Consider the following 13,784-nt stretch of genomic DNA (forward strand, 5'->3'; position numbering starts at 1 on the left):
TGTATGCAATGGGTGAGACAGGCTGGAGGTTCGGAGACCAGGTCTAAACAAGGGTGACAGGAAGCTGGGGTTCTGAGCCCTGGGGGGAGCTTTATGCTCCTATACGCACTGAGGAGTGAGAACAAGGAGCAGGGCCCAAATCAGGTCTATCTGCCACCCTAAGGGGCTGGTCAAGTGTGGACAGGTGGGGGGAAGGGAGACTGCCCAGAGCACTGGCCTTCCAGAACCTCCAGAGGAGGGAGGGCAGGGGGATGGGGAGGAGGAGAGGATGAGGAATGTCAGGAATGCGGGGCCACTGACCCAGCTCCTTCCTGCTGGTGGGGGCAGGGAGCCTCAGAGCCTCTTACGAGGCAACCCACCTTGTAAGCTGGAGAGACATGGACAGTGTAAATGCTATTAAGGCTTAAAGGAGATAAAGCACGGAAATGGTTGGCACCGAACCCAGTCCTAAGTGTCTTACCCAAACAGTCACAGCAAAAATAGCTTCCTCTGTGCCGGGCACCATGCCAGGGGCTTCTTGGGCACTAAGTCAATTAATCCCTTCGGCTGGGCACTCCTATCCCATTCCCAGATGAGTATACTCAGAGAGGTAGAGGAAGTTGTTTCAGATCACACAGGCCAGCGCTGTATGCTTCTGTGATGAGCTGGGTGGCAGGAGCCCCAGGCCTATGGGAGCACGAAGACCGGCCCAGGCGCTGACAGCCGAGCAGGGGCAGGCCAGAAGATTCTCTGGCCCGGGGTCACAGGCTCTCCCACTTACACCCACTGCCTACAGGAAAGCCCCACACATCCGCAGCCAAGATGTCCAGTAAACGGGCCAAGGCCAAGACCACCAAGAAGCGGCCACAGCGGGCCACATCCAACGTCTTTGCGATGTTTGACCAGTCCCAGATCCAGGAGTTTAAGGAGGCCTTCAACATGATTGACCAGAACCGAGATGGCTTCATTGACAAGGAGGACTTGCATGACATGCTGGCCTCGCTGGGTGAGCAGGGGCGGGGTGTGGGAGTCCAAGTGGGCCCAGCAAGGGCTGCAGCTGGAGCAGGCGGTGGGGCTGCTCATCCCTTACGGGACACTTCCTGTGCACTGACATGAGGCACCCACCCTGGAGAGTAGCTGCCATCACTTTCTCCATTTAGCAGGTAGGGAAACTGAGGCACAGAGCAGTTCGCCACTAGACTTGAACCCACACAGGCCCACTCCAGGGCAGGACTGCCTCAGGCAGATTTGTGGATTGGGCTGCCGGGTACCATTTCATTTAAAGAAAGGGATCAGCAACTACAAGCAAGTTTGAACTGCATGGACTTTCCATTGTACAATGGGGAAACTGAGGCTTTAGAAGGGAGGCCAGGGTATCTGCCCCCCTCCTTTAGAGGTCACCTGTGTCAGGCTCTGAGAGGCTGACTCCAGCGATTTCCCCAGAATCAGAATCAGAGCTGAAAGGCTCAGGAATCTAGGGCATCTCACCATTGCTCAGATGGGGAAACTGAGGCCCAGAGGCCAGGCCTCCAGACACCAGCCCCCAGCCTGTGGCTCTGCTTCCACATCCCTCCCCATGTGCTAGCCACAGACAACCACCCTCGACCGAAGTTCCTGGTGCCCCCTTCATCCAGGTGAGAGCACCTCAGCCAGACACTGGCTGGGGGAAGGGGTGGTCTCTGGCAGTAGAGGCGGCAGCCTATGGCCAGATAGGCCTGAGTCAGTCCCTGGCATTGCCCCTCAAAGCTGGGCAGTCCCGCTCTGTGCCTGTTTCCCCTCCTGTGCAATGGTGACCCTTGTGTGCACCCCAGGGTGTCTGGTGGGAGGAGCAAGCAGTGTAGAGGGAGCAGAAGGGCTGCCATCACACACTGCCCCCACCCTCGGCACCGCACCCCTCCCAGCTTCAGGCCAGACCCACCTGAAGGCTCCCTCCCTGAGGAGGTCACCAGCAGGAAGGAGGACTGAGGCCTGGCGAGGGGAGGAGCTGTGAGTCCCAATGTCACAGCTCTTCAGGCATCGGCCATCCCATGGGGACAGAGCAGAGTGTGTGAGGCTCAGAGGAGACAGGGACACGAAGACTCCCTTCCATTTATGAGGCAGCGCCTGCACCCAGGGCCCTCAACCCCAGAGACTTGATGACAGTCCTGGGCATCTACCCAGAAAAATCCTCACTCCTGTTTGTAGCTCGTGTCAGTGAGTCCACAGATCAATCACGGCCTCTGGTTAAGAACATCATCCTCTGGGAATTCCCTGGCAGTCCAGTGGTTAGGACTCCACAATTCCACTGCAGGGGGCATGGGTTGGATCCCTGGTCGGGGAACTCAGATCCTGCATGCCGCACCGGCATGCCCAAAAACAACAAAAAAAGGAACATCATCCTCAGGTTAAAAAACAAGAGCAGCAAATAATAAAATAATAACAAGAAGCAGCTCTGCAGGTATTATCTTAAATCTCAAAGCAATCCTATTAGGTAGGTGTGATTATCATTCCCACTTTATAAATGAGGAAACAAGAGGCTCAGAGAAGTTAAGTAATCTGCCCAAGGTCACACAGCTACTAAGTGGTAGGGTTGGGATTTGAACCAGCAGTCGATTCAAATCCATAGGGCCAATGCCAATCATCGTTTTGCCCATTTTACAGCCATTGCCTTCTTCACCTTCACAATCCTCCTCAGAGGCAGGGGAAACAGGCATAGAGCTGGGATTCAAACCCTGGCCTGTGTGGCACCAAAGCTCACTGGTTTAACTACTTTCAAAACTGTGCCTGGGACCTGGGGTCTGGCTGCCTGGCTTCAAATGCTGGCTCTGCTCCTTACCCGCTGTATGACTAAGGACACGTCCTAACCTCTGGGCCTCAGGTCCCACCCCTGTGAAGGGGGATAAGAATGCTGACCTCACCGGTGGTGAAAGTTAAAGCGATAAGGCACATGGAGCATGGGACGCAGTCAGCGGTCAGCAGATGGGGGCCCTTATACTTCAGTGAGCATTACCCATGGCAGACATCCAGACCCCAGACCTGAGGAGGAAAGTGGTCAAGGCCACCTGCCAGGAGAGCGGGGAGGGAGCAGTCAGAGAGCCAGCCGTCCCAGAGAGATGCTTTACAGTTTACAAAACGTACTGTCTCCTGTCTGTGGGGCCATGAAGGGAGGGGACAGGGAGGAGGGAGGGGACAGGGAGGTGACAGCAGGCACAAATGGCCCTCCCACCACAGGGAAGAACCCCACGGACGAGTACCTGGAGGGCATGATGAGCGAGGCCCCGGGGCCCATCAACTTCACCATGTTCCTCACCATGTTTGGGGAGAAGCTGAACGGCACGGACCCCGAGGACGTGATCCGCAACGCCTTCGCCTGCTTCGACGAGGAGGCCTCAGGTCGGCAGCCTCTGGATGGAGGCCTGGACAGGGCTGGGCCTGCACACCTCCCCCAGGGCACCCCCACCCGGCCACGCTGGGACTTCAGGGACCCTTGCCCCCAAAGGCCAGAACAGAAATCACCCATTTCTGTGGCCAGAACTATAAAAGCTATGCTACTTTCTGGTTTTCTCCCCCAAATGCGAGACTAAAACAGCCCACATCCACCAAGCTTTCCCATTTCCTAGTTCACCTGTTGGCCCAACGCACTAGGCCTCTGCTTTCTACCCTTCCAGACACCAAACCATTTCAGGCCCTCTGGCCAACGAGGTACAGAAACCAGCCCCCATCCTCAAATCTTCCAAAGGGCTTCTATGTCACAGCTGGTTTCTCCCAGGGACAGGCCAGAGCGACGTTGGCAGTAGTTGTTTCAGCAGTTTCTCAGGGGTCACAGGCACACCACTGGCCTAAGCATGTTCGAACACTTTCCTGACTGCCATCACAGTCCCCTACCAGGTTGGCATATTTTCATCCCCATTTCCCAGATCAAACAGGCAAAGAGAGGTTAAGTAACTTGCCCAAGGTCACACAGCTAGAAAGAAGTGGGGGATCAGCATTCAAACTCAGGCAGTGGAACTCTGGGGCTCAGGCTCTTAAAGCAGGACATAGCCAGCACCACCCCACAGCCCCAGGTCCCCTGCAGAAACACCTCCGACAGTTCCATGGGGGAACTCTTCCCTATGGGCCCTAGCGACCTTGAACTGAACAGAGACCAGGGCTGTGGCTTTTCCTGGCCCCTCCGGGGTCTGAAAGGGCTGGTGGGGGCCCCGGGGATAGAGGGTGTTAGGTGTGTCCTGGCCCCAGTCCCTGTCTCATGGCCCTGGCCCTGCCCTGCAGGTTTCATCCACGAGGACCACCTCCGGGAGCTGCTCACCACCATGGGCGACCGCTTCACAGACGAGGAAGTGGATGAGATGTACCGCGAGGCGCCCATCGATAAGAAAGGCAACTTCAACTACGTGGAGTTCACCCGCATCCTCAAACATGGCGCCAAAGACAAAGATGACTAGGCCAGCCCAGCCCCCCTGTGCCCAGGCCCGCGTCCCAGTCACCCGCTCCCTCAGACACTGTCTGCACCGGCTCTGCCCACAAACCCGCGAGCCCACAGGCCCCTCTCAGAGGATCCTCCCTCTGAGGGGTTAGGGTCCCAGCTTCCAGTGGAGGAAACGGGCTGAGAGAGTGCAGTGCCAGGCAGGGGGCAGAGCGAACGTGAGACGGGGGCTCCCCCCGTGACCCTCCAAGGAAACCCCATCTTCTTGGGAACTGGGCCAGAGGCTGGACCTGGAGGCACCAGGGGAAGGCCCCTCAAGAGAGCCCAGGCCTCGGCTGTCGCCCACCCACTCCCAGGCTGCTCCCCACGGGCAGGGCCCTGCGTCCCGGTCTGGGACACCACTGCACGTGCAAGCCTGTGCAGGGCATGAAAGCCCTTCCCCAGCCACTGCCACGAGCACGCGAACCTCACCCAGGCCCCCTCTCAGAGGACAGGATGCCAGTCCGGTCCTCTACACCCTGCCCAGCCACCAGAACACACGCCACCCCGCCGGGAGTGCGCTCCAGATGAATGTAGGGTGGGCGTTTGTCTCGGCGAGACAGAATGTCTAATAGAAGGCTGAGCACTGCCTTGAGTCTGTGTGTCTGTGACTGGGGTGAAATAAAGGAGCCCCTATGCCCCAAACACCCTCCCACCCTCTCCTTCCATCCCCCAGGGCTGCCCCGATCTCTCCAACCCGGCCCCTGGCCCAGGGGAGGCTCAGCTGAGACCAGACCAGCAGTGGGGAGCAGACAGGTGCTGAGGGGAAAAGTCCTCCTGGCAGAGAGAGGGCAGCGTGGGGAGGACCCACAGGAATCACCACAGCAAGTCCCAGGGGGGGTCTGGGCCTCTGAGGGGGCACCGGTCAAGGTCACAGCGTTCAGGACCAGAGCCTGGATCTCCAGGGTCACCTCAATGCTCCTGGAAAGTCAGGTGGTCCTGGAAGAACAGGGAGGCTTTGGGAACAGTGAGAAGGGCTCATCCCATTAGCTCAGGATGGAGATGAGAATGAACGGATTTCTCGCGGGCAGCTCCAGGCAGCTACCAGGTGTGTTCTGAGCTGCACCCGCCACAGCTGGAGGGTCAGTTCAGCCACATGACCAGCAGCACAGCAAGCCAGAGCTTTTCACATCCCACACGTGCAAGAGATGGGCAGGACGGGATCCCTGTTACATCTGAACGATGGGGACACTGACCGCGGTGCCTGGAGCATAAGGGGAGGGGAAATAATGCCTGAATGAACAGAGAGTCAATAGCGACAGGGACTGCCTGAGGTCACCCAGTGGGTCCGGGACAGAAAGAGCTGGACCTTGGCCTCTGGACCTTCCATGGGGCTCAGGCCAGGGGTGGACACATCCCACCCGACCCCAGCAGGGAGCAGGTGCTGGGCCCCTCTTGGTCCCGCTGCCTTCCCTAAGGGTCACCCAGAGCCAGCCAGCCACAGTGTACGACAAAGGTCTGAGATCAGAGCCAAGGGAGCACTGAGCACTAAGGCGATCCTGCACTGGCCCAGGAGGCCTAACCTCCCACAGGTCTCTGGCCCTATCGGGGCTCCAGGCCCCTTCCAGCCGAGCCCTGGTCAGAGCCCCATGAAACCCCTCCTCTTGCCTCCAAATTGAGCCCCCCAAGTCCTTGATCTCAACTTTAGATGGAGCCAGCCCCAACCAGGCACAAACACTCCCCAGACTCAGTCCCAACCACACCGCACCCTTGACCCTGACCCCAGACTGTGGGCCCCGAGCGACCCTCGCCCCAACCCCACGCTGAGTCTGGCCACCCAGTCACTGCAGCCAGCTCCCAGGACTCCCAGAGCACTGGCCACGCATGCCAGACACCAGGGTGACAGATCACTCGGCGGGGCCACTGTGGCACCAAAGGCCTTCCTGGAAGAAGGCAGGGACGTGCGGTCAGAAACAAACCTCCTCGATCCCAACCCCCAGTTTTGTCACAAGCCTACTCCCCCTCCACCCCAGAGAGAGAAGGCTTCACACCCAGGTGTGGGTGGGACAGAACCAGTGCAGCCTCCCTGGTTCCAGAGCTGGCCTGGGGCTCACGGGACCCAGCGGATGGGAAAGGGGAAGTGTTCTGTGTGGAAGGGCAGGCCAGCAGGCCAGGGGGAATCTGCAGGAGGCGCTAAGAGGGAAGGGGTGCTGCAGGGAATGGAAATGGCCTGAACAAAAGTCTGGGAGCAGGAGTGCATGTGGTACATACTCAGGAGCCAGGGGGAAGGCAGTTTTTCACTCATTAATTTATTAACATCTCACAGCAGCTTTTTAGGAAAGAAGCAGCAGCAGCTAATGTTTTATTTCTCACAGGCAACATTTAGAGGTAACAGTGAAGCACCCCCAGAACTTTCAAAGTCTGGCACAAAACTCAGAAGACACACACACACACACACACACACACACACACCAGTGGATTTAAATGCATGAAGACTAAATGCTTCTGTAGGGCTAAAGAAACCATAAGCAAAGTTAAAACCAAATACAGATGGGGAGAAAATATTTGTAGCGTGATTAATAAAAAATGTCAATGACACTATCCTATAAAAAGAGCTTCAACCATTCAATATGAAAAAGGCAGGGAGTCCCCTGGCAGTCCAGTGGTTAGGACCCGGTCAGGGCAGCCAAAAAAGAAAAGACAATGGTAGGAAAAAATGGGCAAATAATATGAAAAGAGAATCTCAGAAGAAATATAAACACTTAATAAACATGTTTTATTTTATTTTTTGGCCATGCCACACGGCTTGTGGGATCTCAGTTCCCTGACCAGGGATTGAACCCAGGCCATGGCAGTGAAAGGCAGGAATCCTAAACACTAGGCCATCAGGGAACTCCCTTTTTTTCTTTTTTTCAAATAAGCATTTTTTAAGTGTTCAATATCATCATATAATTGTAAAAATATTCCATTTTTCCTTGTTTTTTCTAGTTTTAATTCTTATACTTAGATCTTTGATGAAAGTGCCTGGGTTTTTGACAATTATATTCCCAGGAACAATAGTTCTATCTGGAAAAAGTTGTGTGACCTCAGACAACTCACATGATTGTATTACTTTTTGTTTGTTTGTTTTTTTCTTAATTAAAAAAGTTTTTAATTGTGATAAAATACACACAACGTAGAATTTGCCATCTCAGCCATTTTTACATGTCAAGTATATTCACATTATTGTGTAACCATCACCACCATCTCCAGAACATTTTCATCTTCCCCAACTGACACGCTATTCCCATTAAACGCTGAGTCCACATTCCCCATCCCCTCAGGTCCTGGCAACCACCAGTCTACTGTCTGTCTCTATGACTTTGACTACTCTAGGTACCTCATTTAAGTGGAATCATAGAGTATCTGTCCTTGTGTGCCTGGCTTACTTCACTTAGCATAATGTCCTCAAGGTTCATCCATGTTGTAGCAGGTGTCAGAATGCCCTTCCTTTTTAAGGGTGAATAATATTCTATTGTGTGTATATACCACATTTTGCTTTTCCATTCATCTGCCCATGAATGTTTGGGTTGTTTCCACCTTCTGGCTATTGTGAATGATGCTGCTATGAACATGGGTGTTGATTAGGTTTTTAATATATGTAGAGCACCTACTATGTGCCAGGCACATAATAAGCACTGGAGCTCTCAAATGGACAAATCACAGTTCTGATATTAAAGGAGTTCACAGGGTCATGGGGAGACTGTCCAGAAACCAGAGAGCACTGAGTAGTTCAGTGTGACAGGATCACAGAACAGGGATGCCCTCAGGTGGGAAAGCAGGCAAGGATCCAGGAGAAGGTGAGAAGTGAGGCATAAATCAGGCCAGGTTCCCTCAGGCAGAGGAAATCACTGATGCAGAAGGCTGAGGTCACAGCTAAAGGGCCTCTAGCACAGAACAAGGAGAAAGAGCCAGGCTGTGGCTCCCTTCACCACCAACCCAGAGACTCCAAGCAAGCCAGAGGGAGGTTAAGGGAACTGTCAACACCACCCCAAAACAAAGAGTCCTGTGGGACCATGGTTGGGCTGCAATGGATGAGGTGGGGATGTGTAAGAGAAGAAGGGTAAAGAGCAGCCCAAAGCAGAACGGGGATTCTGGGAGGGGTGGAAGTCTCTGGGCTGCGATTTTTTTGCCTCCACCATTTATCCCGAGCGTCAGGGTAACCTTGGGACAAAGACTGGAGACCACCCAAGTCCCTAGGCTTTCCTCTTGTTCCCATGAAGAAGACAGCACTTGAAAAAGAACTGCGCCAGGGTGGAGCTAAGACTAACACCGAGGCAAAGAAGAATTAATGAACCAAGACCAAGAATTTATTCGTATTGTTAACAACTATAGTACAAGCCAACAATTCTTTTTAAAATATTTATTTATTTATTTTGGCTGCACCAGTCTTAGTTGCGGCATGCAGGCTCTTAGTTGCGGCATGCGGGATCTAGTTCCCTGACCAGGGATTGAACCCAGGGCCCCTGAATTGGGAGTGAGAAGTCTTAACCACTGGACCACTAGGGAAGTCCCTCCATGCCAACAATTTTGAAAACCTAAACAAGTGAACAAATTCCTAGAACAGAGCCTTAGAAATGGCTCAGAAAGAAATAAGAGTTATAATAAAACATTTAAAAATAGGAAAAAAGTTAAAAGAGAGCCTGAGTTTTCTTCTAAGTATTGGTAAAATAGAAGCAGTGGTTAAAAATCTTCCCACAGCAACTAAGAACCGACACAGCCAAAATAAGAAAAGAAAAAGAAAGAAAGAAAAGGAACATTAAATTGAATTAAAACAAAATCTTCCCACAAAGATGACATTGGGCCCAGATAATGTTATAGGCATGTTCTGCCAAACTCAAGGAACAGATCATCCTGACTGTTCTAGCATAACTACGACACCAAAAGCAGAAAAAATATTATCAGAAGAGAAAATAACAGATCGAAGAAAAAAAATAAATAAAATGAATTAAGAAAAAATTGTTTTTGATTTTTTAAAAAATGTTTTAAGAACAAAAAACAGATCAGTTTCATTCACAAATATAGATGTAAAACTCTCATACAAAATATTAGCAAGCCAAATGTAACCATGTATTTTTTAAAAAGATAATAAATAATGACTTAGTTGAATTTATTCCAGGTATTCAAGGATGGTAATGTAATTCACATTAACAGATTAGAAGAAAATAAAAACACATATGATTATTCAAGGATGGTAATGTAATTCATATTAACAGATTAGAAGAAAATAAAAATACATATGATTCTTTTTAGAGTGTAATTAGGTGTTTACTTATTTTTTTAATTGGAGTTGATTTACAATGCTATGCCAATCTCTGCTGTACAGCAAAGTGACTCAGTTACACACATACATACAATCTTTAAAAACACATATGATTATAGCAATAAATGAAAAAAAAAAACCCTGATTTTAAATGATTTTTTAAAAATCAACTCCTATTCACGTTAAAATTTCTTAGTAAATTAGAATAGAGGAGAATATCCTTAACTGGATTAAGAATATCTATGAAAAACAAGCTGGATCAGGGGCTTCCCTCGTGGTGCAGTGGTTAGGAATCCGCCTGCCAATGCAGGGGACACAGGTTCGAGCCCTGGTCCGGGAAGATCCCACATGCCGCAGAGCAACTAAGCCCGTGTGCCACAACTACTGAGCCTGTGCTCTAGAGCCCGCAAGCCACAACTCCTGAAGCCCGGGTGCCTAAACCCCATGCTCTGCAACAAGAGAAGCCACCGCAATGAGAAGCCCATGCATCGCAACAAAGAGTAGCCCCCCCTCGCCGCAACTAGAGAAAGCCCTCATGCAGCAACGAAGACCCAACGCAGCCAAAAATTAAAAAAAAAAAAAAAAAAAAAACTTTATCAAGATGATTCTAAAATTTATATGGAAGAATAAAGGGCCACAAATTACCAGATAATTGTGAAAAAGAAGAGTGAAGAAAAGCTGTGCCTTCTAGATTTCAGGGCTTAGTATGAAGCTATAGTAAACATGATGGTGTGATATTGGTGGAGGGATAGACAAAATGATCAATGGAATAGAATAGAGAGCCCAGGAACAGACCCACACATTCATGAAACTTGTTATATGACATAGGTGGCAGATCAGTGGGGAAGGGAGGGACTCAATAAATGGAGCTGACACTCATCAAAGGGGCTACAATGAAAAAAACTCTCAATACTACACATAGATGACGGTAAGAACGGGGAGCAACTAGAGTTCTCACAAAGTACAGGAGAGAGTGTAACAGGTATAATCTCTTTGGAAAACTGTCTGGCAGCATCTATTAAAGCTGAACAGGGCTTCCCTGGTGGCGCAGTGGTTGAGAGTCCGCCTGTCGATGCAGGGGACACGGGTTCGTGCCCCGGTCCGGGAAGATCCCACATGCCGTGGAGCGGCTGGGCCTGTGAGCCATGGCCGCTGAGCCTGCGCGTCGGAGCCTGTGCTCCACAACGGGAGAGGCCACAACAGTGAGAGGCCCGCGTACCGCAAAAAAAATAAAAAAAACAAAAAAGCTGAACATACATCTGCCCCATGACTCAGCAATTCCACTCCTAGGTATGTTCATATCCAACAGAAATGTGGGCACTTGTTCACCAAAAGAGAGATGCAAGAATGTTCACAGCAGCACCACTGTAATAGCCCCATACTAGAAACAACCCAATCTGCCCACAAACAAAATGGACAAAGAAATGACAATGAACTACAGCTACATGCATCAATGTGGATAAATCTCACAAATATCAAGTCAAGCCAAAAAAAAAAAAAGAAAACAGACACAAAGGGGTACACATTTGTATCAGTCAGGATTCAGTCAGGGGGACAGAAACCACACTGGTTATTTCAACAGAGATTATTTGATACAAATAATTGTTAACTAGGTATAAAGTTTAATTAAGTAACTGAAAGGCTGAAAAGAGAACTCAAGAAATTTGAAAATATGGGTGAATTTTTTTTCTGAGGAAGTACAAGAAAGAACAGAAAATTTGAATAGAGTGATTCATATCAAGAAAATGAAAATAAGGGAATTCCCTGGTGGTCCAGTGGTTAGGACTCTGCGCTTCCACTGCAGGGGGCGTGGGTTTGATCCCTGGTTAGGGAAATAAGATCCCACATAAAAAAAAAAAAGAAAACGAAAATAAAACAGAGAAAATACCTGCAAATCATATATCTGATAAGAGACTTGTATATAAAGAATTCTCACAACTTAATAAAAAGATAACAATCCAATTGTAAAATGGGCAAAATATGAATAGACATTTCTCCAAAAAAGATATGCACAGTCAATAAACAGATATAAAGATGCTCAACATCATTAGGGAAATGGACTGTAATAATAATAATAAAAACAAACAATAACAAGAGTTGGAGAGGAGGCAGATGTAGAGGAATTAGAACCTTCATTCACTCCTGGAGGAAACGGAAACTAATGCAGCTGCTCTGGAAAATAGTCTGGTAGTTCCTCAAAAGGTTAAAGACAGGTACCACATGACCCAGCAGTTCCACTCCTAGTATATACTGAAGACAATGAAAACATCCACACAAAAACTTGAACACAAATCTTCATAGCAGCATTATTCAAAAGAGTTAAAAAACTGTAACAACCAAGATGTCCATCAGCTGATGAATGGATAAATAAATGTGGTATATCCATGCACTGGAATTTTTTTAAAACATCTTTATTGGAGTATACAATGTTGTATTAGCTTCTACTGTATAACAAAGTGAATCAGCTATATGTATACATATATCCCCATATCTCCTCCCTCTTGCGTCTCCCTCCCATCCTCCCTATCCCACCCATCTAGGTGGTCACAAAGCACCGAGCTGATCTCCCTGTGCTATGTGGCTGCTTCCCACTAGCTATGTTTTACATTTGGTAGTGTATATATGTCCATGCCACTCTCTCACTTCGTCCCAGCTTACCCTTCCCCCTCCCCGTGTCCTCAAGTCCATTCTCTACGTCTGTGTCTTTATTCCTGTCCTGCCCCTAGGTTCTTCAGAACTATTTTTTTTAGATTCCATATATATGTGTTAGCATACGGTATTTGTTTTTCTCTTTCTGACTTCACTCTGTATGACAGACTCTAGGTCCATCTACCTCACTACAAATAACTCAATTTCTTTTCTTTTTATGGCCATGCACTGGGATATTATTCAGCAATAAAAAGAATGAAGTACTGATTCATGCTACAACATGGATACACCTCAAAAAAATCACACAAAATGAAACAAGTCCATAACAAAAGACCACATATTGCATGATTCTATTTACGTGAAATGTCCAAAATAGGCAAATCTACAGAGAATAAGGTAGATTAGTGTCAGCCTAGGGCTGGGGTAAGGAGGGTGCAGAAGGAGAGTGAAATTACAGATTATGCTGATGGTTGTACAACTCTCTAAATCTACTAAAATTAATTGAGCTGTATGCTTTAAATGGGTGAATTTTATGATATGTAAATTATATAGCAATAAAGCTGTTAAAACAAATAACTAGTCCAAAAAACCCTCTTAAGGTAACATTTTTGTAAAGCTTAGTTGTTGTCGTTTTTTTCTCTTCAAAGGCTAGCATATTTAAACTGCTAAACTTCCATTTCTTTATTTTCTTGAAATGTTTGTATTTCCTTATATTTATGTAAGCCCCATTAGCTCTGATAAACCTTCTTAAATTTAAGAGGTATAATTTGACTTATTAATTAACATTCTGTGGAGGTAATAAAATATTTCAGACTCATAGAGAAACACTGAAAACTTTCAGCTTCAGTTCAACAACCTCAGCCATGTGCCAAAATAAACCAAAAAAACACAAAAACTCACTGGCCTGTATCTCAGTGGGCTGCTCCTTTCAATGCTTTCTATTTCTCTCAATATTTTCTTAACCGATTTGAGCTCACAAATAATAAGCAAACTATCAAAACAAAAAAAAAGAAAGAAGACTAACAAATCAGATTCTCCCTCTTTTCCCACTGGATAGAGAATATACCCCCAGTGTCCTGACAGAGATCAACAAACAGACCATAAAACCAACTGTCAATCATTGCTGGCCACCATGAGAATAGCCTGAACTAAAATAAAACACAGAGTCAGAAAAAAAGCAACCAAGAAAAAAGAAAGTTAAAAAAAAAAAAGAGATGGTATGAGGGGAGAAACAGAGAGTCAGTGAAGGTAAAGTTTTATTGACACTTAAAATTCACTCCAGGCTCCAGAAAAAAAGGTGTGCCTTAAACAATCCAGGAAACCCCCTTCACAGACAACAGCTTAATTGGCTCTGGCAGGTAAGTTAAGTCCACAGAGCATCACAGTGGGAGGCCCTGCAAAACTCAAAGCATAGTGTTCAAGAAGTTAGACATTTCGCAGAATACCTGATCAGGACTACTCAAAACTGTCAAG

At 48.4% G+C, this 13,784-nt stretch overlaps 1 protein-coding gene across 2 annotated transcripts; it reads left to right on the forward strand.

The window, feature by feature from the left end:
* Positions 1–801: 801 nt before the first annotated feature.
* Positions 802–4,959, forward strand: MYL9 (myosin light chain 9; the record flags this gene model as incomplete). Of its 2 annotated transcripts, XM_079719220.1 has the most annotated exons (3): positions 802–985; positions 3,190–3,351; positions 4,228–4,959. In XM_079719220.1, the coding sequence occupies 3 exons, from the start codon at positions 802–804 to the stop codon at positions 4,398–4,400; spliced, it is 519 nt and encodes a 172-aa protein (XP_079575346.1). In that variant the 3' UTR covers positions 4,401–4,959. The 2 variants fall into 2 exon arrangements, with proteins under 2 accessions (XP_079575346.1, XP_079575347.1); XM_079719221.1 differs by lacking the exon at positions 3,190–3,351.
* Between the last annotated feature and the right edge of the window lie 8,825 nt (positions 4,960–13,784).

Source organism: Hyperoodon ampullatus (assembly GCF_949752795.1).
Source record: "Hyperoodon ampullatus genome assembly, chromosome: 14".
Lineage (NCBI taxonomy): Eukaryota > Metazoa > Chordata > Mammalia > Artiodactyla > Ziphiidae > Hyperoodon > Hyperoodon ampullatus.